We start from the raw sequence: 27,768 nt of genomic DNA, 5'->3' as shown, positions 1-27,768 counted from the left end.
ATAACAGAAAAATGTGCCTAATAGAAGGAATTGGGATAATCAAATCATTGTCAATAAAATTCAGGCTATTAGACCAGGTCTGAAGCTAATTAAATGACAGGAAGCTCCCTGGAAGAGAATTAGACTTGTAAGTCTCTCTAAAGAGAAAACACTAAGTTGTTTGGCTGCAGCACTCTTAAGCCAAAAAACATTGGATCTTCATCAATCACACTGTTAACTGTGTGAAACATGCCCGTCTCCAGCTGCGACTGGAAAACATTCACATTGCCTTCCAAGGAAGCATAGACTCTCCAAGGCTGAAGGGAGAGCAGCAGTAAATAAATGTACCAATTGAAAATGTCATTTAAATAAAAGAAGTAAAAGCAAAGAATGATGTATTTTTTCATTGTACAGGATAAAAGCAAGTCATCTGATGGGGCAAAACTAAGTAGTATTTATTCAAAATTAATATATTCACCTACCAGTTTTTAGCCAAAAAAATAGAAAAGCTAAATATACTTAACATAAGGGGTATCTCTGCATTTTAATTTGGTCTTTTTTTTTTTTTTTTTTTTTTTTTTTAAGATCTGTAATTCTGTGTTTGCCAAAAGAACAGCGGAAATAACAACTAATACTTAAGGGGATTTTATTTTTTAAATGGGAATTTCTGAAACATCAGAAATAGGAAGTCAAAGCAATTGACTCCAGTCCCTCACATAGGTACTTACGAAAATCCCCGCCATGAACATCAAAGGAAAATTTTGGCTCCTGGCACAGCTGGAGAAATCTCTGACAGAACCTCAATACGAGGCAGGGCAGGCCAGGCAGGCTGCTGGCCAAGTGCACTGCTGCAGGGAGGAGTTCTGGTCGTGGGTGCTACTCTAGCATGTTCTCATCACCAATTTCTTGGGCAAACTCATCCCAAATATCCGGTATAGTATCTTTCAGAAATTCTGGTGTCCATATGGAAGTCGTATCAACTTTACAGTGAATTACAGATACCCCGAGAACACTTTAAACAGCTTATAACCTTGGGGTTTTTTTGACTAACAAGTAACATCTTCAAATCACTGTTTTTTATGGCATATATAGCACATTTTGGTCCCTGCAAGCTTTAAAATGAAGATAATGATGCTAAGCTTGTTGGCTTGAATAAGAAAAAACAATGAAGTCTCTACAGGAAGTGTGTATGAGGAGCTCCAAGAGAAATGGATGGGCCATGCTCCTCAAGCACTAATTTAAAGAAGATTTTTTTTGCCAGTAATGGCAAGTTGTCTCTACATCGGCAGGCGTTAGCAAATCAAAAGCTCATTTAAGATAAAATAACTCACTCATGGATAGTAAGCACAGTCTGCTCTTACATCCCCAGAGGCATCTCATAATAGAATGCTTTTCTTAAAGATAGCTTTAACGAGAACACTTGATTTTAGTTCTAATTTCTTAAAACTTCAAGAATATTTTTCATGCTAAGATCTCCACAAATACATAGTTTGACAAAAGTTTTTTTGTCACATACCTGATGAATTTTATTCAACTGCAAAAAAGGTGGGCCAACTGCTGAATTTATAAGGTGAGGTAAACCTGCAGATGCTCCAAGAACTGTTTTAGAAACACAAGACAAAGTTGCAGTGTTTTATAAGTTAGGCAAGTAAAGATCTTTATGAGAGTTATTCTATATTTCTAACTATTTCTATAGTTTCCACGAAACTTTCCCGTATACTAAAGGTTACTGTAAGGAAACCTTTCAATATACCCAGCTTTGATCTGCAATTAACAGCATATTAGAGATCAAATGTACTTTCATGGAGCTCCTCTAAAGCTGAGAGTTTTGCTCAACGATGCAGAAATGTCTGCAGTTGACTGCAAGACCACAGCATTATCTAAAGTGCTTTGAAACTTCAGCATTAGCTAAAGTGTTTCTTCACTAAAGTGTTCACACACAATTTCTGTGTATCTTCTGTCAGTAGATTATGTCACAAACTCTTAGCTGTCCTTGACTCCTCAAATTATCTGTTCTCATTCCTGTTCCTAATACTTTCACCATTTGAAATGTGCTAAGATTGTTTTTAATATGTTTATTCACATCCATCCTAATGAGAAGGCAGAGAAATATTTTTGGCTAATGCCGTTACAAAATGCTGTGTACAACTATGGTAGCATCCAAGTGAATAAAGATTTACATCGGAAACCTCAGGAGAAAGACTCAGGCTGCAAAATTCAGATCTCGAATCAGATTTAAATTTGCCATTTTAATGATGACTGCGAAAGACATTTCATTTTAAACCCATTTCTAATATAAACATTCAGAGACCACAGAGTTAATGTGAGGACATTTTCAGGTAACACTGAATTTTACCCAGACACAATAGTGTAGCAATCCACCTCTTGCTTTTGCTTTCACTAAATGTGAAAGTGTCTACACAAACACACTGAAACAGTGTCTGCACAGATTTTAAAACAGTATTCCTGCTTCTCTCCTCTGCTGAACACCTTGTATCACCAAGAACAGCGTTTCTTTTTTCAACTCTGTTTTAAAACAACTTACCAGGTTTAACAGCATGTCCACGCAACTGTGGCTGCAGTAGCATTTGCAACATTGCTGGATTATTAAAACTTTTCATAATCTGCACTGGATTTGGCTCTGGAAGCAAGCCTTTCCTATTGTTCCTCATCTCCAATTAAGAGAGATACAAAAATGTTAGAATCAGGAGGAAACAAAGAATACATTTAAATCCCTCAAACTTGTGTGACTGTAACATAGATACTTCATTTTACACAGAAAATAATCCCAGCACCTCCTTCCCTGTGTCCTGCTCCTTTCCATGCTCCTTTTCCCTCAAATGAAATGCCTAACAAACTATTCCCCCAAAATTTCAAGCGTATTATTTTTCCTGAGACACATTTCTTTTTTTCCCTTAAACCAAGACAGAGTTATCAATAAAGGAGAATATGAAAGGCACTGTTAACATGAACACCACACACTATCTTATAATAGCACCACTCATCTCTTTTATAAAGATGTGGGCTAAAGCTAGCCCAAGTAATGAGACTGTCCTGCTGCCACTTTTAAGACAGCTTCACATAACACTTATCACATCCAATTTTCTAGGAAATAATTTGATAAGACATGTGGGTGTAAAAAGCTTTCTTCTGTATCGAGCATGAAATTAAACTATTTCTCCTACCTTCAAATTTATCTTAAAATTGAGAAATTCTTGCCTCTCTGTTTTAAACCAAGCTTTTGCTTGTCAAATGACTCCACTTCCAGTTACTTTTGAACTGGAACAATTTCTCTTACAGAAAATTAAATTTACTAAAATCCCAGAGCTATGTAAGTACAACTTTGTGATATCTTACGGCCATATTTTACCCTTCCTCCTTGCAGAATGTGGCCATGCTTTTCCTAGGAAGGAGACTGAATTGGACTGCCTAGATTAAAAAAAAAAAAGGCTAACGCTTCCAAAAGGTTGGCTTGTTTTCCTAATGCAAAGCAGCTGAATCCCTCTGACCCACCTCAGGCCGCTCAAGGTGCATCACACTCATTCTGAAAACAGATTTGCAAATATCTTACCATCCTTTGCGCTGCTATAAGTGCTGCCAACGTGCTTCTGCCTGGCGCTCCCGGAGCACAGTACGACACCTGGACTCTCTTCCCTTTGATAGTCATGCCGTCGGTGACTTCTTGTACTTTCTCAGCCTGCTCTGCAGTTTCGTACTCAACCACCGCAAAGTCACCAATGTAGCTGTCTTCATCCTGAGCAAACTGAAACAACGTTTCACAATACACTGAACAAAATGGGGAATTTCAGGAACTGCCTTGCAATATTTTCACCTATCCCTTGCAAAACACTTCACAAACAGTTGACACCCTATGTTAATGCCTACCCAAATCAGTATGTTTCTGTCTCAAATGTGCTAGATATAAGTTGAATAGCATATCTTCATATGATATCTGGCATGCATGCTCTATTTGCTTGAATTACCACCTTCACTTCAATCTAATCTCATGGAGAACCGGAGCTATGAAATGTATTTAACACGTATTTTCAGAATAAAGAAGGAATGAGAAGGAAATTGTAAATACAGCTGTATGCTACAATAATTTTTATTTTTATTTTGCAGGATAAGAATTATAAACTCGTTATTGTTCAGTTTTTAAGCCTACAATAATAAAAACATCATTCATCAGACTACATGATAGTTGTTGAAACACGTAACAATGCAAATTCCACTGATATATACTGCCTTTTAGGAGAATATGAAGTCTGTGGTTGTATTTAATGCCAAGAGAAGATGCCAGACTGATCAATCAAGCGGACTGGAAACAGGCTTACGTGTCAAACAATGCTCTGTCCTTTGTTTGCAGAGTTTTATAGCAGACTGAGCAGATTTAAATCAAACAAAAAAAGGGGGGTGAGAAGGGAAGGAATAAAGCTTAGGCAAAAATATCCAGTCCCAAAATGAACAGAAATGATATACTGATACTAGCTCTGCTGTGGAAGAGAGGAAATCTCCTCTAGATTTCACTGGATAAAAACAACCTATTCCCAGCTATTAGGTCCCACAAACTTACACTAACAATTGAAATATAAATCTCAAAGATTTTTAAGAAAAAGAGGGTGGTCAGATCTTTAATGCCACTGTTAAAGACTGGCCTCTGGGAAGAGCTCCAGAGAACACACAAATTTTGATATATAAATGTATACATAAATATGTATATGCTATGTATATATGTGTGTCTTTATGTGGAGAAGCATTATATTTTATTTTGACATCAGTGTAGCTGCACTGGTAAAGATCTGAAGTACTTGTGAAAAGAATGGTTTGCAGCTATGGAATATATTGTAGTTTCACACATAGTTAAAAACTCATTTAACATGTGGAAGTGCAGTGATTAGTATTCTTGCAAACAGATCAGGAATTTTTAAAACTTCCTCAGTAAACAGGTACTGAAGAAAAGCCCTCTGTCCCTATCTAGATAACAGTGGAGACCTCCTAGTGACAATTTAAAGTTGACATAAGAAAGGAATCAGGTTTTCCGCTCCATTTTGTTGAAGCAAAGGATAAAACATGTTTCTGTAAGTCCTACGAAAAGCCATTTTTCTAAGACCCATGTATAAGTATCTGGCTTCAGCTCTTCCCGACAGAACATTTCTGTTGTCAATATAGGAGAAATCAAATTGGTTTCAAAAAATGGTAACTTTGGAATAAAATGAAATAAACCAGATTTTATTTCATGAGTTCAGCTAAGAATTTTAGGTAAAAGATCATATTTACATGATGAAACACTGCATCAGTTACCAGCAGAACTAAGCCATGAAAGCAGCACAAGACAGCTACGTTAAAGAAGCCATACCAGGAGACAGGCAAAATGGTCAAAGTGACCCTACTGGAGGGACAATCTGAATGCAAGAGTGGTGTGAAGGCTGGATTGATCAAGACTAGGAAAAGGAAAGGAGAGAGAGACTGTAGTCACAAAGACGTAAAATAATAAGAGCGCGAACGAACATTTTAATTGTTTTTCTAAAACGTATTCATTCTTCCAGGAGAAGTTTTCCAGACAAAGGCACTTCTCCTAGTCATTCTCTATTGAAATTCCCTCCCCACCCAGGTTTCTGCTACCCTGTCCTCTCCTAGTTTTCCTCTTATGTCTCTACCCATCATGTCACAGCCCCCTCCTTGCTTCTTCCACACTTTCTTGGGTCTTCCTCCTTCTCCTTTCTTTGTACTTAATTTTTAGGTCATCTCACTCATAAAACCATGATTAATTAGCACTATTGTGATGAGAATTCATCCACCATCTTCCCTTTTCCATCTATCAAATTTGAACTACTTGTTTACCTGCCTCCATCCTCATATCTTCCCTCTCCAGAGGGCTGCTTCCCCTGTTAGCCCATGGGGTTCACCTCCATCACTCACCCATTACGTCCGCAAACCAGCACCTCTGCTGCCTCTCCCCACCACCCCTCGAGGCAGAGCCTCCCTCACCAGTCAGTACCTGTTGGGTGCCCAGTGGAAACATGGGGCATGACTGAGAATAAATCACACATTTATTCTCTGAGAATCACTGAAAATAAATCATAAGTAAAACTATTTTTCTTCTATTATCATACTTCTACGATCTACCTATTAGTCTATTACACAGTGTGTTTATACAAGTGATAGGTAATACGAGAACGTGCCAAGAATGTTTTCTTGGATATGTTTTTCACTGGGTGCCTATTCCCTAATTCAAAGCATACTGTTTTAATTCCTGTATTTTATAGAAACATGTATTTAGTGCCATTTACTGATATAATGCATACACAAACAGACCCTCCTCACCTACACCAGCACCTACACCAGGTGTGACCCATGTATCATTATGATTTAAGAAGGAAGGTAAAAGTCCATTTTTAAGTGCCTCTAACTGCATAGTAGAATACTGTTAGTGAAAACCTATCAAAGCAGCCTGTTGTTCTTTGAACTTCAGAATTTTTAAAGGATGTTGAAAAATTGTTGAGGGAGCTGATAACAGCCTCCGGATTATCTGACAGCTGGAAAAAAGCCCTGAAGTAAAAGACTTTAAAAGATCAATCTGTTCAGCTAATTAAACAAAGATTAAGCAAGTGACTTGATTACAGCATTTAATACCTTCTTACAGGAAGAAAATAGTGGAGAGCAAAGGCTCCTCAATCTAGTCATCAGTGAGGTGAAACTGAAGCCAGATACATTCAACTGAGAAAACAGACTTTCCTTCTGGAAAGAGTTACTTCCAATTTATGCATCTCCTGGTATATTTGGATCAAGCAAGTGTAAGGATGTACTTTAGCCAACTACAAATTACTGGGGCTCGAAAAGTGCACTAGGGAAAATATGATGACCTGCAGGTGGTCCGGCTAGACAGTCTGATGGACCTTCTGGTCTTAGATGCTGAGAATCTCTGGTTACTTATCCCTGAAGCTAATCCCTGAGCAGCCTTCCAAGATACTTAAGAAAAAAAAACCAACAAACAACTGAAATCATACCCAACTGTGTGACTATAAAGCAAGCTTGCTTTCTACTGCCTGTTTATGGTATACTGGTCTGCACCACTTCTACAAGCCACATTTTATTTGTGGTCCAGTATCTCACAAGCCATGATGATGAGAAGGAAACCTTGACACTTGCAAAGGCTAGTAAGGATCCACCTCTTCTGTACCTGCAAGCTTTCCAAAAGATGTACCACTTCTATCACTGGCAAGCCCAGCCAACTACGAGATCCCAAGCCTACATCTTCTCCAGTTAGGGAAAAAACACACGAGATATTTGCAGAGCTTTCTTAAACATATTAATTATATACATATATAGATATATATTCTCCATCATCTGAACTGTTGCACTTGTGGTGTTCATACACTCTGGTTTTCTTTACCGAGCAATAAAACCATCATCAATGTTTACTTTAAAAGCTCTCTAAAATATTTCTAAAATTATTTTCAATAAAATACATGAGGAGGGGATGTCTTATAAACATTTTATTGGCGTGTCACGGGAGAGGTCTCCTGCAGAATTCCCAGATGATATTGACCAATCGCTGCAAACCCATACCAATAAAGCATCTGTACCATATCATGTATCACAATGCAGATGCATAACCATTCACTACTTAAATGAAAAATAAAAGGATAAGACAGCAAGCAGTGAAGATGCAAATACAGAGCTACTTAAATCATGACCATGATCTTCCAAAAGATACAAATTCAACATACCTGGCAGAAAACAGGTTTATACTTTAGTGAGAAAGCTTGGATCAGTTCTTTTGAATCAACGTAGTCTTTTTGAAATTTATCTACACAAAGGCACTTGGAGTGAATAAGATTTGTCGTCAGCTGGTTCACATCCATCCACTGTGCAAAGAGAGTGCTCTCGTCTAACTGTTTCCCCAGAAGTTCCAGTCTCGCCTTTGCAGCAGAGTCCTTCTTCATATATTCCACAAAGCCATAGCCCTTTGAATGGCCAGTAACTTCATTATAGACCAAAAAACACCTCTCGACATTGCCATACGCACGCACAAGTTCTTCAAACTCTTCTAACGTAAATGAAGTGGGCAAATTAGTAATGCACAGCAAAGCATCCGTTGGTTGGAGTTGCACGGATATTTCTTTTCCCCGAAGAGAATACTGGTGAAATTTCTGAATCGCGTTTTGAGCCTGCTCTCCATTTAACAGAGTAACGAACGCTGTAAGAGACCAAAACAAGTTACATCACCTACCACAGCTTCTCTCCAGCTACAGAGGTAATTACTACATGTGTTGGGTTTGTGTAGTGGGGGAGGGGCTACTGGGGTGGCTCCTGTGAGAAGCTGCTAGAAGCTTCTCTGGCTCCAACTCGGACCCGCCTCTGGCCAAGGCCAAGCCAATCAGCAATGGGGAGAAGCTGCTAGAAGCTTCCCCAGCTCCAACTCGGACCCGCCTCTAGCCAAGGTTGAGCCAATCAGCAACGGGGAGAAGCTGCTAGAAGCTTCCCCAGCTCCAACTCGGACCCGCCTCTGGCCAAGGTTGAGCCAATCAGCAACGGGGAGAAGCTGCTAGAAGCTTCCCCAGCTCCAACTCGGACCCGCCTCTAGCCAAGGTTGAGCCAATCAGCAACAGTGGTAGCGCCTCTGTGACAGCATATTTAAGAAGGGCAAAAGGCTGATGAGGGAGGAAGAAGAGGAGCTACAGCAAAGAGAGGAGCGGGATGTGAGAGAAATAACCATGCAGACCCTGAGGTCAGTGAAGAAGGAGAGGGAGGAGGTGAATCAGAGCAGAGATTCCCCTGCAGCCCGTGGTGAGAGGGCAGGCTGTCCCCCTGAGCCCATGGAGGTTAACGGTGGAGCAGAGATTCCCCTGCAGCCCCTGGAGGGCCCGACGCCAGAGCAGGTGGCTGGGCCCGGAGAAGGCTGTGACTCTGTGGGAAAGCCCATGCTGGAACAGTTTGTGGAGGACTGCAGCGCGTGGAAAGGACTTGCGTTAGAGAAGGTCATGGGGGGCTGACCCCCATGAGAGGGACCCCACGCTGCAGCAGGGGAAGAGTGTGAGCAGTCTGGCCCCCCCTGAGGAGCGAGCGAGTGGCTGCGTCATGCTTTGTTGCCAATGGGCCTAAACCTCGACACTATACCTCTCCCTCCCCCCAAAACCCACCAGTATAGCTCACAGGAAAAACAAGAGTTTGGAATTTAACCTGAAGATGCAACAGATAGAGAGATATGCTGTAATATGTATTGTAAAATTTCACATTATCACCTAGACATCATGAGTAATTAACACAAATAGTGACTACAGAAACACATAACCACAGTACTTCAAGCACAGCAAAATTCTACATGAGGGAAACAAAAAGCAATTAAATTTTATACTAAAGTCAACACATTACGGATTCTCATTGATTTCTTTGAACACAGCATCAATAAATTTCCACTTCAAGTTAACTGGATCTTTTTTGGGTTTTCAGTTCATAAAGCATATCACAGATAGGATGAGCTTGGCAGGGACCTCTGGAGGTCATCTTATCCAACCCTCTGCTCAAGCACGACTGCCCAGAGCTAGTTTTGCAGGACCATATCCAGATGGATTCTTAATATCTCCAAGGACGGACACTCCACAACCTTTATGGGCAACCTGTAACTGTGACTGATGACCCTCACAGTGAAGAAGTGTTACCTGATTTTCATAGAGAAACTACTATGGTGCAGTTGGCACTTGTTGCCACATACCCTGAGAATTAAAGAGGATCCAACAGTCTGCAGTGAACCAAAAAGATGGAAGCTATTCATGTGTCTTCTTCCAGTGACCAACCAAAGTACACAGCACATGGCAGTCCCGGGCAAAAACTTTGCTTCCTTTCACAGAAAGACAGACCCAAGTCTCGCACTTCACCCACAGATACCCGCAGCATTGCCAGCCGCTCGTGGACGCAGGGTTGGGCACTGGGACATGTCTTCAATGCCAAAGGTGTGAAAGATCACCTTCAGAAATCTCAACAAGCGTCTTTCTTCCACAATAGCCTTCAAACCCACTAATCTCCATATCTTTAAAACAGGACAGTGGCTAGGACCTGCTGCTTTTAATTCTCTTTTAACCTTTGCTGAGCTGCTCTTCTTTACGTTGATCCTACAGCTACTTCATCTCCTTCCCCAGCAATACCAAGTCTCATTTTCTATTTCAGTTTCTTGTTTATTTAATTGTGTCTTCTCATTTGACTGCAGGAAAAGCAGTATCACATGGATGCAGGACCAACTCCAGGCACCAGCCCTGGTGAGGTCATGGCCACCACGTCACAGCCAGCAGATCGCTCGTGGTGGTCCACGTCACAAAGGGGGCAGTGACACGGTTGGCCCCAGACGGCTATAAAAAGGGCTGTGCCAGCCCACACTGGCAGGCGAGGAGACGGGCGAGCAAAGACTTCGAGGCTCCGCAACACCCACCGTATCTGTACCCCGTCCTCATCCTACAGACATGTGGAAGGCGCCCACAGCCCTGGGCAAAGGGAGAGCTGCACCACCAACGCTATCTCTACCCCATCCACGTCCCACAGGCAGCTCAAAGGTACCCACAGCCGTGGGCAAAGGGAGTGCCGCAACACCCACCACCTCTCTGCAATGTCCTGGCCCTACAAGCAGCAGGAAGCAACACGCAGCCGTGGACAAAGGGAGCTCCGCAACAGCCTCCGTATCTGTACCCATCAAGACCACACTGCCAGCCAGAAGGTGACCACACTCGTGGGCAAAGGGAGAGCTGCAACACCCACCATCTCTGTAACATGGCATGGTCCCACGAGCAACTGAAAGGAACACGCAGCCATGGACAAAGGCAGCTCCGCAACACTGACCGTATCTGTACCTCGTCCTCATCCAACAGCCAACCAGAAGGGACCCACAGCCCTGGGCAAAGGAAGAGCCGCACCACCCACCTATCTCTATCCCGTCCACGTCCCACAGGCAGCTCAAAGGTGCCCATAGCCGTGGACAGAGGGAGTACCGCAATACCTGCCATGTCTGTACCATGTCGTGGTCCCACAAGCAGCGGGAAGCAACACGCAGCCGTGGACAAAGGGAGCGCCGCAACAGCCACCGTATCTGTACCTCGTCCTCATCCTACAGCCAACCAGATGGTGCCCACAGCCCTGGGCAAAGGGAGAGCCGCACCACCCACCCTATCTCTACCCCATCCACGTCCCACAGGCAGCTCACAGGCGCCGACAGCCATGGACCAAGGGAGCACTGCAATACCTGCCACGTCTATACCATGTCATGGTCCCACAAGCAGCGGGAAGCAACACGCAGCCGTGGACAAAGGCAGCTCCGCAACAGCCACCGTATCTGTACCTCGTCCTCATCCTACAGCCAACCAGAAGGTGCCCACAGCCCTGGGCAAAGGGAGAGCTGCACCACCCACGCCATCTCTACCCCATCCACATCCCACAGGCAGCTCAAAGGTGCCCATAGCCGTGGACAACGGTACGCCGCAACACCCACCACCCCTGTACAGTGTCATGGTCCTAAAAGCAGTGGGAAGCAACACTCAACCATGGACAAAGGGAGCTCTGCAACAGCCACCGTATCTGTACCTCGTCCTCATCCTACAGCCAACTTGAACGTGTCCACAGCCCTGGGCAAAGGGAGAGCTGCACCACCCACCCTATCTCTACCTCATCCACGTCCCACACGCAGCTCAAAGGTACCCACAGCCGTGGACAAAGGGAGCGCCGCAACACCCACCACCTCGCTACAATGTCGTGGTCCCACAAGCAGCGGGAAGCAACACGCAGCCGTGGACAAAAGGAGCTCCGCAACAGCCACCGTATCTGTACCCGTCACGACCACACTGCCAGCCAGAAGGTGACCACACTCGTGGGCAAAGGGAGAGACGTAACACCCACCATCTCTGTAACATGGCATGGTCCCACGAGCAACTGGAAGGAACACGCAGCCATGGACAATCTCACCTCAGCAACACCTTTGGTTCCTTTCACAGAAAGACAGACCCAAGTCTCGCACTTCACCCACAGATACCCACAGCATTGCCAGCCGCTCGTGGACGCAGGGTTGGGCACTGGGACATGTCTTCAATGCCAAAGGTGTGAAAGATCACCTTCAGAAAACTCAACAAGCGTCTTTCTTCCACAATAGCCTTCAAACCCACTAATCTCAGCAGCAAGTACCACCCAAATCTTTAAAACAGGACAGTGGCTAGGACCTGCTGCTTTTAATTCTCTTTTAACCTCTGCTGAGCTGCTCTTCTTTACATTGATCCTACAGCTACTTCATTTCCTTCCCCAGCAATACCAAGTCTCATTTTCTATTTCAGTTTCTTGTTTATTTAATTGTGTCTTCTCATTTGACTGCAGGAAAAGCGGTATCACATGGATGCAGGACCAACTCCAGGCACCAGCCCTGGTGAGGTCATGGCCACCACGTCACAGCCAGCAGATCGCTCGTGGTGGTCCACGTCACAAAGGGGGCAGTGACACGGTTGGCCCAGACGGCTATAAAAAGGGCTGTGCCAGCCCACACTGGCAGGCGAGGAGACGGGCGAGCAAAGACTTCGAGGCTCCGCAACACCCACCGTATCTGTACCTCGTCCTCATCCTACAGACACGTGGAAGGCGCCCACCCTCGTGGGCAAAGGGAGAGCTGCACCACCCATGCTATCTCTACCCCATCCACGTCCCACAGGCAGCTCAAAGGTGCCCACAGCTGTGGACCAAGGGAGCGCCGCAACTCCCACCACCTCTCTGCAATGTCATGGCCCTACAAGCAGCGGGAAGGAACACGCAGCATTGGACAAAGGCAGCTCTGCAACTCCCACCACCTCTCTACAATGTCATGGTCCCACAAACAGCTGGAAGGAACACCCAGCCACAGACAAAGTGAGGTCCGCAACAGCCACCGTATCTGTACCCATCACGACCACACAGCCAGCCAGAAGGTGACCACACTCATGGGCAAAGGGAGAGCCGCAACACCCACCATCTCTGTAACATGGCATGGTCCCACGAGCAACTGGAAGGAACACCCAGCCATGGACAAAGGGAGTGCCGCAACACCCACCACCTCTCTACAATGTCATGGCCTTACAAGCAGTGGGAAGGAACACGCAGCCGTGGACAAAGGGAGATCCGCAACAGCCACTGTATCTGTACCTCGTCATTATCCAACAGCCAACCAGAAGGTGCCCACAGCCGTGGACAAAGGGAGCGCCGCAACACCCATCACTTCGCTACAATGTCGTGGTCCCACAAGCAGTGGGAAGCAACAGGCAGCTGTGGAGAAGGGAACCTCTGAAAGACCCACCGTATCTGTACCCGTCACGACCACACAGCCAGCTAGAAGGTGCCTACACTCGTGGGCAAAGGACAGCTGCGCCACCCACCCTATCTCTACCCCATCTTGGTCCAACAAGCAGCTCCATGGTGCCCGAACCCATGGAGAAAGGCAGGTCCGTAACACCCACAATATCTGTACCCTGTTCTCATCCTACAGATACCCAGAAGGCGCCCACCCTCGTGGGCAAAGGGAGAGACGCACCACCCACCACCTCTCTACAATGTCATGGTCCCACAAGCAGCGGGAAGCAACACGCAGCCGTGGACAAAGGAGCTCCGCAACACTGACCGTATCTGTACCCCGTCCTCATCCTACAGACAGACCTAAGGTGCCCACCCTCATGGGCAAAGGGAGGGCTGCACCACCCACCCCATCTCTACCCCATCCAGGTTCCACAGGAAGCTCAAAGGCACCCAGAGCCGTGGACAAAGGGAGCTCCGCAACACCCACCGTATGTGTACCCTGTCCTCATCCTACAGCCAACCAGATGGTGCCCACAGCCCTGGGCAAAGGGAGAGCCGCACCACCCACCCTATCTCTACCCCATCCAGGTCCCACAGGCACCTCAAAGGCAGCCACAGCCGTGGACAGAGGGAGCGCCGCAATACCTGCCAGGTCTGTACCATGTCATGGTCCCACAAACAGCTGGAAGGAACACGCAGCCATGGACAAAAGGAGCTCCGCAGCACGCACTGTATCGGCACTCACCATGATCATACAGCCAGCCAGTAGGTGCTCACACTCGTGGGCAGAGGACAGCTGCGCCACCCACCCCATCTCTACCCCATCCAGGTCCCACAGGCAGCTCAAAGGCGCCCACAGCCGTGGACAAAGGGAGCGCCGCAACAGCCACCGTACGTGTACGCCATCCTCATCCTACAGACACCCGGAAGGTGCCCACAGCCCTGGGTAAAGGGAGAGCCGCACTACTCACCCTATCTCTACCCCATCCACGTCCCACAGGCAGCTCAAAGGTGCCCGAAGCCGCGGACAAAGGGAGCGCCGCAATACCTGCCAGGTCTGTACCATGTCATGGTCCCACAAGCAGCGGGAAGCAACACGCAGCCGTGGACAAAAGGAGCTCCGCAACACTGACCGTATCTGTACCCCGTCCTCATCCTACAGACAGCCCTAAGGTGCCCACCCTCATGGGCAAAGGGAGGGCTGCACTACCCACCCTATCTCTACCCCATCCAGGTCCCACAGGCAGCTCAAAGGCACCCACAGCCGTGGACAAAAGGAGCTCCGCAACAGCCACCGTATCTGTACCCGTCACGACCACACTGCCAGCCAGAAGGTGACCACACTCGTGGGCAAAGGGAGAGACGTAACACCCACCATCTCTGTAACATGGCATGGTCCCACGAGCAACTGGAAGGAACACGCAGCCATGGACAATCTCACCTCAGCAACACCTTTGGTTCCTTTCACAGAAAGACAGACCCAAGTCTCGCACTTCACCCACAGATACCCACAGCATTGCCAGCCGCTCGTGGACGCAGGGTTGGGCACTGGGACATGTCTTCAATGCCAAAGGTGTGAAAGATCACCTTCAGAAAACTCAACAAGCGTCTTTCTTCCACAATAGCCTTCAAACCCACTAATCTCAGCAGCAAGTACCACCCAAATCTTTAAAACAGGACAGTGGCTAGGACCTGCTGCTTTTAATTCTCTTTTAACCTTTGCTGAGCTGCTCTTCTTTACGTTGATCCTACAGCTACTTCATTTCCTTCCCCAGCAATACCAAGTCTCATTTTCTATTTCAGTTTCTTGTTTATTTAATTGTGTCTTCTCATTTGACTGCTAGAAAAGCGGTATCACATGGATGCAGGACCAACTCCAGGCACCAGCCCTGGTGAGGTCATGGCCACCACGTCACAGCCAGCAGATCGCTCGTGGTGGTCCACGTCACAAAGGGGGCAGTGACACGGTTGGCCCCAGACGGCTATAAAAAGGGCTGTGCCAGCCCACACTGGCAGGCGAGGAGACGGGCGAGCAAAGACTTCGAGGCTCCGCAACACCCACCGTATCTGTACCCCGTCCTCATCCTACAGACATGTGGAAGGCGCCCACAGCCCTGGGCAAAGGGAGAGCTGCACCACCAACGCTATCTCTACCCCATCCACGTCCCACAGGCAGCTCAAAGGTACCCACAGCCGTGGGCAAAGGGAGTGCCGCAACACCCACCACCTCTCTGCAATGTCCTGGCCCTACAAGCAGCAGGAAGCAACACGCAGCCGTGGACAAAGGGAGCTCCGCAACAGCCACCATATCTGTACCCATCAAGACCACACTGCCAGCCAGAAGGTGACCACACTCGTGGGCAAAGGGAGAGCTGCAACACCCACCATCTCTGTAACATGGCATGGTCCCACGAGCAACTGAAAGGAACACGCAGCCATGGACAAAGGCAGCTCCGCAACACTGACCGTATCTGTACCTCGTCCTCATCCAACAGCCAACCAGAAGGGACCCACAGCCCTGGGCAAAGGAAGAGCCGCACCACCCACCTATCTCCATCCCGTCCACGTCCCACAGGCAGCTCAAAGGTGCCCATAGCCGTGGACAGAGGGAGTACCGCAATACCTGCCATGTCTGTACCATGTCGTGGTCCCACAAGCAGCGGGAAGCAACACGCAGCCGTGGACAAAGGCAGCTCCGCAACAGCCACCGTATCTGTACCTCGTCCTCATCCTACAGCCAACCAGATGGTGCCCACAGCCCTGGGCAAAGGGAGAGCCGCACCACCCACCCTATCTCTACCCCATCCACGTCCCACAGGCAGCTCACAGGCGCCGACAGCCATGGACCAAGGGAGCACTGCAATACCTGTCACGTCTATACCATGTCATGGTCCCACAAGCAGCGGGAAGCAACACGCAGCCGTGGACAAAGGCAGCTCCGCAACAGCCACCGTATCTGTACCTCGTCCTCATCCTACAGCCAACCAGAAGGTGCCCACAGCCCTGGGCAAAGGGAGAGCTGCACCACCCACGCCATCTCTACCCCATCCACATCCCACAGGCAGCTCAAAGGTGCCCATAGCCGTGGACAACGGTACGCCGCAACACCCACCACCCCTGTACAGTGTCATGGTCCTAAAAGCAGTGGGAAGCAACACTCAACCATGGACAAAGGGAGCTCTGCAACAGCCACCGTATCTGTACCTCGTCCTCATCCTACAGCCAACTTGAACGTGTCCACAGCCCTGGGCAAAGGGAGAGCTGCACCACCCACCCTATCTCTACCTCATCCACGTCCCACACGCAGCTCAAAGGTACCCACAGCCGTGGACAAAGGGAGCGCCGCAACACCCACCACCTCGCTACAATGTCGTGGTCCCACAAGCAGCGGGAAGCAACACGCAGCCGTGGACAAAAGGAGCTCCGCAACAGCCACCGTATCTGTACCCGTCACGACCACACTGCCAGCCAGAAGGTGACCACACTCGTGGGCAAAGGGAGAGACGCAACACCCACCATCTCTGTAACATGGCATGGTCCCACGAGCAACTGGAAGGAACACGCAGCCATGGACAATCTCACCTCAGCAACACCTTTGGTTCCTTTCACAGAAAGACAGACCCAAGTCTCGCACTTCACCCACAGATACCCACAGCATTGCCAGCCGCTCGTGGACGCAGGGTTGGGCACTGGGACATGTCTTCAATGCCAAAGGTGTGAAAGATCACCTTCAGAAAACTCAACAAGCGTCTTTCTTCCACAATAGCCTTCAAACCCACTAATCTCAGCAGCAAGTACCACCCAAATCTTTAAAACAGGACAGTGGCTAGGACCTGCTGCTTTTAATTCTCTTTTAACCTTTGCTGAGCTGCTCTTCTTTACGTTGATCCTACAGCTACTTCATTTCCTTCCCCAGCAATACCAAGTCTCATTTTCTATTTCAGTTTCTTGTTTATTTAATTGTGTCTTCTCATTTGACTGCTAGAAAAGCGGTATCACATGGATGCAGGACCAACTCCAGGCACCAGCCCTGGTGAGGTCATGGCCACCACGTCACAGCCAGCAGATCGCTCGTGGTGGTCCACGTCACAAAGGGGGCAGTGACACGGTTGGCCCCAGACGGCTATAAAAAGGGCTGTGCCAGCCCACACTGGCAGGCGAGGAGACGGGCGAGCAAAGACTTCGAGGCTCCGCAACACCCACCGTATCTGTACCCCGTCCTCATCCTACAGACATGTGGAAGGCGCCCACAGCCCTGGGCAAAGGGAGAGCTGCACCACCAACGCTATCTCTACCCCATCCACGTCCCACACGCAGCTCAAAGGTACCCACAGCCGTGGGCAAAGGGAGTGCCGCAACACCCACCACCTCTCTGCAATGTCCTGGCCCTACAAGCAGCGGGAAGCAACACGCAGCCGTGGACAAAGGGAGCTCCGCAACAGCCACCGTATCTGTACCCATCAAGACCACACTGCCAGCCAGAAGGTGACCACACTCGTGGGCAAAGGGAGAGCTGCAACACCCACCATCTCTGTAACATGGCATGGTCCCACGAGCAACTGAAAGGAACACGCAGCCATGGACAAAGGCAGCTCCGCAACACTGACCGTATCTGTACCTCGTCCTCATCCAACAGCCAACCAGAAGGGACCCACAGCCCTGGGCAAAGGAAGAGCCGCACCACCCACCTATCTCCATCCCGTCCACGTCCCACAGGCAGCTCAAAGGTGCCCATAGCCGTGGACAGAGGGAGTACCGCAATACCTGCCATGTCTGTACCATGTCGTGGTCCCACAAGCAGCGGGAAGCAACACGCAGCCGTGGACAAAGGCAGCTCCGCAACAGCCACCGTATCTGTACCTCGTCCTCATCCTACAGCCAACCAGATGGTGCCCACAGCCCTGGGCAAAGGGAGAGCCGCACCACCCACCCTATCTCTACCCCATCCACGTCCCACAGGCAGCTCACAGGCGCCGACAGCCATGGACCAAGGGAGCACTGCAATACCTGTCACGTCTATACCATGTCATGGTCCCACAAGCAGCGGGAAGCAACACGCAGCCGTGGACAAAGGCAGCTCCGCAACAGCCACCGTATCTGTACCTCGTCCTCATCCTACAGCCAACTTGAACGTGTCCACAGCCCTGGGCAAAGGGAGAGCTGCACCACCCACCCTATCTCTACCCCATCCACGTCCCACACGCAGCTCAAAGGTACCCACAGCCGTGGACAAAGGGAGCGCCGCAACACCCACCACCTCGCTACAATGTCGTGGTCCCACAAGCAGCGGGAAGCAACACGCAGCCGTGGACAAAAGGAGCTCCGCAACAGCCACCGTATCTGTACCCGTCACGACCACACTGCCAGCCAGAAGGTGACCACACTCGTGGGCAAAGGGAGAGCTGCAACACCCACCATCTCTGTAACATGGCATGGTCCCACGAGCAACTGAAAGGAACACGCAGCCATGGACAAAGGCAGCTCCGCAACAGCCACCGTATCTGTACCTCGTCCTCATCCAACAGCCAACCAGAAGGGACCCACAGCCCTGGGCAAAGGAAGAGCCGCACCACCCACCTATCTCTATCCCGTCCACGTCCCACAGGCAGCTCAAAGGTGCCCATAGCCGTGGACAGAGGGAGTACCGCAATACCTGCCATGTCTGTACCATGTCGTGGTCCCACAAGCAGCGGGAAGCAACACGCAGCCGTGGACAAAGGGAGCTCCGCAACAGCCACCGTATCTGTACCTCGTCCTCATCCTACAGCCAACCAGATGGTGCCCACAGCCCTGGGCAAAGGGAGAGCCGCACCACCCACCCTATCTCTACCCCATCCACGTCCCACAGGCAGCTCACAGGCGCCGACAGCCATGGACCAAGGGAGCACTGCAATACCTGTCACGTCTATACCATGTCATGGTCCCACAAGCAGCGGGAAGCAACACGCAGCCGTGGACAAAGGCAGCTCCGCAACAGCCACCGTATCTGTACCTCGTCCTCATCCTACAGCCAACCAGAAGGTGCCCACAGTCCTGGGCAAAGGGAGAGCTGCACCACCCACGCCATCTCTACCCCATCCACATCCCACAGGCAGCTCAAAGGTGCCCATAGCCGTGGACAACGGTACGCCGCAACACCCACCACCCCTGTACAGTGTCATGGTCCTAAAAGCAGTGGGAAGCAACACTCAACCATGGACAAAGGGAGCTCTGCAACAGCCACCGTATCTGTACCTCGTCCTCATCCTACAGCCAACTTGAACGTGTCCACAGCCCTGGGCAAAGGGAGAGCTGCACCACCCACCCTATCTCTACCTCATCCACGTCCCACACACAGCTCAAAGGTACCCACAGCCGTGGACAAAGGGAGCGCTGCAACACCCACCACCTCACTACAATGTCGTGGTCCCACAAGCAGCGGGAAGCAACACGCAGCCGTGGACAAAAGGAGCTCCGCAACAGCCACCGTATCTGTACCCGTCACGACCACACTGCCAGCCAGAAGGTGACCACACTCGTGGGCAAAGGAGAGACGCAACACCCACCATCTCTGTAACATGGCATGGTCCCACGAGCAACTGGAAGGAACACGCAGCCATGGACAATCTCACCTCAGCAACACCTTTGGTTCCTTTCACAGAAAGACAGACCCAAGTCTCGCACTTCACCCACAGATACCCACAGCATTGCCAGCCGCTCGTGGACGCAGGGTTGGGCACTGGGACATGTCTTCAATGCCAAAGGTGTGAAAGATCACCTTCAGAAATCTCAACAAGCGTCTTTCTTCCACAATAGCCTTCAAACCCACTAATCTCCATATCTTTAAAACAGGACAGTGGCTAGGACCTGCTGCTTTTAATTCTCTTTTAACCTCTGCTGAGCTGCTCTTCTTTACGTTGATCCTACAGCTACTTCATTTCCTTCCCCAGCAATACCAAGTCTCATTTTCTATTTCAGTTTCTTGTTTATTTAATTGTTCCTTCTCATTTGACTGCTAGAAAAGCGGTATCACATGGATGCAGGACCAACTCCAGGCACCAGCCCTGGTGAGGTCATGGCCACCACGGCACAGCCAGCAGATCGCTCGTGGTGGTCCACGTCACAAAGGGGGCAGTGACACAGTTGGCCCCAGACGGCTATAAAAAGGGCTGTGCCAGCCCACACTGGCAGGCGAGGAGACGGGCGAGCAAAGACTTCGAGGCTCCGCAACACCCATCGTATCTGTACCTCGTCCTCATCCTACAGACACGTGGAAGGCGCCCACCCTCGTGGGCAAAGGGAGAGCTGCACCACCCATGCTATCTCTACCCCATCCACGTCCCACAGGCAGCTCAAAGGTGCCCACAGCTGTGGACCAAGGGAGCGCCGCAACACCCACCACCTCTCTGCAATGTCATGGCCCTACAAGCAGCGGGAAGGAACACGCAGCCATGGACAAAGGCAGCTCTGCAACTCCCACCACCTCTCTACAATGTCATGGTCCCACAAACAGCTGGAAGGAACACCCAGCCACGGACAAAGGGTGGTCCGCAACAGCCACCGTATCTGTACCCATCACGACCACACAGCCAGCCAGAAGGTGACCACACTCGTGGGCAAAGGGAGAGCCGCAACACCCACCATCTCTGTAACATGGCATGGTCCCACGAGCAACTGGAAGGAACACCCAGCCATGGACAAAGGGAGTGCCGCAACACCCACCACCTCTCTACAATGTCATGGCCCTGCAAGCAGTGGGAAGGAACACGGAGCCGTGGACAAAGGGAGCTCTGCAACAGCCACTGTATCTGTACCTCGTCGTCATCCAACAGCCAACCAGAAGGTGCCCACAACTCTGGGCGAAGGGAGAGCCGCACCACCCACCCTATCTCTACCTCATCCACGTACCACAGGCAGCTCAAAGGCGCCCACAGCCGTGGACAAAGGGAGCGCCGCAACACCCATCACCTCGCTACAATGTCGTGGTCCGACAAGCAGTGGGAAGCAACAGGCAGCTGTGGAGAAAGGAACCTCTGAAAGACCCACCGTATCTGTACCCGTCACGACCACACAGCCAGCCAGAAGGTGCCTACACTCGTGGGCAAAGGACAGCTGCGCCACCCACCCTGTCTCTACCCCATCTAGGTCCAACAAGCAGCTCCATGGTGCCCGAAGCCATGGAGAAAGGCAGGTCCGTAACACCCACAATATCTGTACCCTGTTCTCATCCTACAGATACCCAGAAGGCGCCCACCCTCGTGGGCAAAGGGAGAGACGCACCACCCACCACCTCTCTACAATGTCATGGTCCCACAAGCAGCGGGAAGCAACACGCAGCCGTGGACAAAGGAGCTCCGCAACACTGACCGTATCTGTACCCCGTCCTCATCCTACAGACAGACCTAAGGTGCCCACCCTCATGGGCAAAGGGAGGGCTGCACCACCCACCCCATCTCTACCCCATCCAGGTTCCACAGGAAGCTCAAAGGCACCCACAGCCGTGGACAAAGGGAGCTCCACAACAGCCACCGTATGTGTACCCTGTCCTCATCCTACAGCCAACCAGCAGGTGCCCACAGCCCTGGGCAAAGGGAGAGCCGCACCACCCACCTTATCTCTACCCCATCCACGTCCCACAGGCACCTCAAAGGCGTCCACAGCTATGGGCCAAGGTAGCGCCGCAATACCTGCCACATCTGTACCATGTCACCACCACACAAGCAGCTGGAAGGAACACTCAGCCATGGACAAAGGGAGCTCCACAACAGCCACCGTATCTGCAGCCGTCATGATCATACAGCCAGCCAAAAGGTGCCCACCCTCATGGGCAAAGGAAAGCTGCACCACCCAATGGATCTGTACCCCATCCACATCCCACAGGCAGCTCCAAGGTGCCCAAAGCCATGGACAAAGGGAGCTTCGAAACACCCACTGTATGTGTACGCCATCCTCATCCTACAGACACCCAGAAGGTGCCCACAGCCCTGGGTAAAGGGAGAGCTGCACCACTCACCCTGTCTCTACCCCATCCATGTCCCACAGGCAGCTCAAAGGTGCCCGAAGCCGCGGACAAAGGTACGCCGCAACACCCACCACCTCTCTACAATGTCGTGGTCCCACAAGCAGCGGGAAGCAACACGCAGCCGTGGACAAAAGGAGCTCCGCAACACTGACCGTATCTGTACCCCGTCCTCATCGTACAGACAGACCTAAGGTGCCCACCCTCATGGGCAAAGGGAGAGCTGCACTACCCACCTTATCTCTACCCCATCCAGGTTCCACAGGAAGCTCAAAGGCACCCAGAGCCGTGGACAAAGGGAGCTCCGCAACAGCCACCGTATGTGTACCCTGTCCTCATCCTACAGCCAACCAGAACATGCCCACAGCCCTGGGCAAAGGGAGAGCCGCACCACCCACCTTATCTCTACCCCATCCAGGTCCCACAGGCACCTCAAAGGCAGCCACAGCCGTGGACAGAGGGAGCGCCGCAATGCCTGCCAAGTCTGTACCATGTCATGGTCCCACAAACAGCTGGAAGGAACACGCAGCCATGGACAAAAGGAGCTCCACAACACGCACTGTATCAGCACTCACCATGATCATACAGCCAGCCAGTAGGTGCTCACACTCGTGGGCAGAGGACAGCTGCGCCACCCACCCCGTCTCTACCCCATCCAGGTCCCACACGCAGCTCAAAGGCGCCCACAGCCGTGGACAAAGGGAGCGCCGCAACACCCACCACCTCGCTACAATGTCGTGGTCCCACAAGCAGCGGGAAGCAACACGCAGCCGTGGACAAAAGGAGCTCCGCAACAGCCACCGTATCTGTACCCGTCACGACCACACTGCCAGCCAGAAGGTGACCACACTCGTGGGCAAAGGGAGAGACGCAACACCCACCATCTCTGTAACATGGCATGGTCCCACGAGCAACTGGAAGGAACACGCAGCCATGGACAATCTCACCTCAGCAACACCTTTGGTTCCTTTCACAGAAAGACAGACCCAAGTCTCGCACTTCACCCACAGATACCCACAGCATTGCCAGCCGCTCGTGGACGCAGGGTTGGGCACTGGGACATGTCTTCAATGCCAAAGGTGTGAAAGATCACCTTCAGAAATCTCAACAAGCGTCTTTCTTCCACAATAGCCTTCAAACCCACTAATCTCCATATCTTTAAAACAGGACAGTGGCTAGGACCTGCTGCTTTTAATTCTCTTTTAACCTTTGCTGAGCTGCTCTTCTTTACGTTGATCCTACAGCTACTTCATTTCCTTCCCCAGCAATACCAAGTCTCATTTTCTATTTCAGTTTCTTGTTTATTTAATTGTGTCTTCTCATTTGACTGCAGGAAAAGCGGTATCACATGGATGCAGGACCAACTCCAGGCACCAGCCCTGGTGAGGTCATGGCCACCACGGCACAGCCAGCAGATCGCTCGTGGTGGTCCACGTCACAAAGGGGGCAGTGACACGGGTGGCCCCAGACGGCTATAAAAAGGGCTGCGCCAGCCCACACTGGCAGGCGAGGAGACGGGCGAGCAAAGACTTCGACGCTCCGCAACACCAACCGTATCTGTACCTCGTCCTCATCCTACAGACACCCGGAAGGTGCCCACAGCCCTGGGCAAAGGGAGAGCTGCACCACCCACCCTATCTCTACCTCATCCACGTCCCACACGCAGCTCAAAGGCGCCCACAGCCGTGGACAGAGGGAGCGCCGCAACTCCCACCACCTCTCTGCAATGTCATGGCCCTACAAGCAGCGGGAAGCAACATGCAGCCATGGACAAAGGGAGCTCCGCAACAGCCACCGTATCTGTACCCGTCACGACCACACTGCCAGCCAGAAGGTGACCACACTCGTGGGCAAAGGGAGAGACGTAACACCCACCATCTCTGTAACATGGCATGGTCCCACGAGCAACTGGAAGGAACACGCAGCCATGGACAATCTCACCTCAGCAACACCTTTGGTTCCTTTCACAGAAAGGCAGACCCAAGTCTCGCACTTCACCCACAGATACCCGCAGCATTGCCAGCCGCTCGTGGACGCAGGGTTGGGCACTGGGACATGTCTTCAATGCCAAAGGTGTGAAAGATCACCTTCAGAAAACTCAACAAGCGTCTTTCTTCCACAATAGCCTTCAAACCCACTAATCTCAGCAGCAAGTACCACCCAAATCTTTAAAACAGGACAGTGGCTAGGACCTGCTGCTTTTAATTCTCTTTTAACCTTTGCTGAGCTGCTCTTCTTTACGTTGATCCTACAGCTACTTCATTTCCTTCCCCAGCAATACCAAGTCTCATTTTCTATTTCAGTTTCTTGTTTATTTAATTGTGTCTTCTCATTTGACTGCTAGAAAAGCGGTATCACATGGATGCAGGACCAACTCCAGCCACCAGCCCTGGTGAGGTCATGGCCACCACGGCACAGCCAGCAGATCGCTCGTGGTGGTCCACGTCACAAAGGGGGCAGTGACACGGTTGGCCCCAGACGGCTATAAAAAGGGCTGTGCCAGCCCACACTGGCAGGCGAGGAGATGGGCGAGCAAAGACTTCGAGGCTCCGCAACACCCACCGTATCTGTACCCCGTCCTCATCCTACAGACATGTGGAAGGCGCCCACAGCCCTGGGCAAAGGGAGAGCTGCACCACCAACGCTATCTCTACCCCATCCACGTCCCACAGGCAGCTCAAAGGTACCCACAGCCGTGGGCAAAGGGAGTGCCGCAACACCCACCACCTCTCTGCAATGTCCTGGCCCTACAAGCAGCAGGAAGCAACACGCAGCCGTGGACAAAGGGAGCTCCGCAACAGCCACCGTATCTGTACCCATCAAGACCACACTGCCAGCCAGAAGGTGACCACACTCGTGGGCAAAGGGAGAGCTGCAACACCCACCATCTCTGTAACATGGCATGGTCCCACGAGCAACTGAAAGGAACACGCAGCCATGGACAAAGGCAGCTCCGCAACACTGACCGTATCTGTACCTCGTCCTCATCCAACAGCCAACCAGAAGGGACCCACAGCCCTGGGCAAAGGAAGAGCCGCACCACCCACCTATCTCCATCCCGTCCACGTCCCACAGGCAGCTCAAAGGTGCCCATAGCCGTGGACAGAGGGAGTACCGCAATACCTGCCATGTCTGTACCATGTCGTGGTCCCACAAGCAGCGGGAAGCAACACGCAGCCGTGGACAAAGGCAGCTCCGCAACAGCCACCGTATCTGTACCTCGTCCTCATCCTACAGCCAACCAGATGGTGCCCACAGCCCTGGGCAAAGGGAGAGCCGCACCACCCACCCTATCTCTACCCCATCCACGTCCCACAGGCAGCTCACAGGCGCCGACAGCCATGGACCAAGGGAGCACTGCAATACCTGCCACGTCTATACCATGTCATGGTCCCACAAGCAGCGGGAAGCAACACGCAGCCGTGGACAAAGGCAGCTCCGCAACAGCCACCGTATCTGTACCTCGTCCTCATCCTACAGCCAACCAGAAGGTGCCCACAGCCCTGGGCAAAGGGAGAGCTGCACCACCCACGCCATCTCTACCCCATCCACATCCCACAGGCAGCTCAAAGGTGCCCATAGCCGTGGACAACGGTACGCCGCAACACCCACCACCCCTGTACAGTGTCATGGTCCTAAAAGCAGTGGGAAGCAACACTCAACCATGGACAAAGGGAGCTCTGCAACAGCCACCGTATCTGTACCTCGTCCTCATCCTACAGCCAACTTGAACGTGTCCACAGCCCTGGGCAAAGGGAGAGCTGCACCACCCACCCTATCTCTACCTCATCCACGTCCCACACGCAGCTCAAAGGCGCCCACAGCCGTGGACAAAGGGAGCGCCGCAACACCCACCACCTCGCTACAATGTCGTGGTCCCACAAGCAGCGGGAAGCAACACGCAGCCGTGGACAAAAGGAGCTCCGCAACAGCCACCGTATCTGTACCCGTCACGACCACACTGCCAGCCAGAAGGTGACCACACTCGTGGGCAAAGGGAGAGACGTAACACCCACCATCTCTGTAACATGGCATGGTCCCACGAGCAACTGGAAGGAACACGCAGCCATGGACAATCTCACCTCAGCAACACCTTTGGTTCCTTTCACAGAAAGACAGACCCAAGTCTCGCACTTCACCCACAGATACCCACAGCATTGCCAGCCGCTCGTGGACGCAGGGTTGGGCACTGGGACATGTCTTCAATGCCAAAGGTGTGAAAGATCACCTTCAGAAATCTCAACAAGCGTCTTTCTTCCACAATAGCCTTCAAACCCACTAATCTCCATATCTTTAAAACAGGACAGTGGCTAGGACCTGCTGCTTTTAATTCTCTTTTAACCTCTGCTGAGCTGCTCTTCTTTACGTTGATCCTACAGCTACTTCATTTCCTTCCCCAGCAATACCAAGTCTCATTTTCTATTTCAGTTTCTTGTTTATTTAATTGTGTCTTCTCATTTGACTGCAGGAAAAGCGGTATCACATGGATGCAGGACCAACTCCAGGCACCAGCCCTGGTGAGGTCATGGCCACCACATCACAGCCAGCAGATCGCTCGTGGTGGTCCACGTCACAAAGGGGGCAGTGACACGGGTGGCCCCAGACGGCTATAAAAAGGGCTGTGCCAGCCCACACTGGCAGGCGAGGAGACGGGCGAGCAAAGACTTCGAGGCTCCGCAACACCCACCGTATCTGTACCCCGTCCTCATCCTACAGACATGTGGAAGGCGCCCACAGCCCTGGGCAAAGGGAGAGCTGCACCACCCACCCTATCTCTACCCCATCCACGTCCCACACGCAGCTCAAAGGTACCCACAGCCGTGGGCAAAGGGAGTGCCGCAACACCCACCACCTCTCTGCAATGTCCTGGCCCTACAAGCAGCAGGAAGCAACACGCAGCCGTGGACAAAGGGAGCTCCGCAACAGCCTCCGTATCTGTACCCATCAAGACCACACTGCCAGCCAGAAGGTGACCACACTCGTGGGCAAAGGGAGAGCTGCAACACCCACCATCTCTGTAACATGGCATGGTCCCACGAGCAACTGAAAGGAACACGCAGCCATGGACAAAGGCAGCTCCGCAACACTGACCGTATCTGTACCTCGTCCTCATCCAACAGCCAACCAGAAGGGACCCACAGCCCTGGGCAAAGGAAGAGCCGCACCACCCACCTATCTCTATCCCGTCCACGTCCCACAGGCAGCTCAAAGGTGCCCATAGCCGTGGACAGAGGGAGTACCGCAATACCTGCCATGTCTGTACCATGTCGTGGTCCCACAAGCAGCGGGAAGCAACACGCAGCCGTGGACAAAGGCAGCTCCGCAACAGCCACCGTATCTGTACCTCGTCCTCATCCTACAGCCAACCAGAAGGTGCCCACAGCCCTGGGCAAAGGGAGAGCTGCACCACCCACGCCATCTCTACCCCATCCACATCCCACAGGCAGCTCAAAGGTGCCCATAGCCGTGGACAACGGTACGCCGCAACACCCACCACCCCT

The 27,768-nt window shown here is 50.9% G+C and overlaps 1 protein-coding gene across 1 annotated transcript in view; it reads right to left on the bottom strand.

The window, feature by feature from the left end:
• Positions 1-27,768, bottom strand: part of RAVER2 (ribonucleoprotein, PTB binding 2) — a 111,422-nt gene that overhangs the window by 14,387 nt on the left and 69,267 nt on the right. Inside the window, exons 4-7 of the mRNA XM_050901076.1 lie at positions 7,710-8,179; positions 3,551-3,742; positions 2,525-2,651; positions 1,496-1,578 (exon numbers count right to left, since the gene is read on the bottom strand). Coding sequence (XP_050757033.1) covers positions 1,496-1,578; positions 2,525-2,651; positions 3,551-3,742; positions 7,710-8,179 — 872 coding nt within the window. The remainder of the gene's footprint in view (positions 1-1,495; positions 1,579-2,524; positions 2,652-3,550; positions 3,743-7,709; positions 8,180-27,768) is intronic.

This window comes from Gymnogyps californianus, chromosome 8 (assembly GCF_018139145.2).
Source record: "Gymnogyps californianus isolate 813 chromosome 8, ASM1813914v2, whole genome shotgun sequence".
NCBI lineage: Eukaryota > Metazoa > Chordata > Aves > Accipitriformes > Cathartidae > Gymnogyps > Gymnogyps californianus.
The sequence above is the reverse complement of the archived record's forward strand: the minus strand, read 5'-3'. Positions and strand labels throughout refer to the sequence as shown.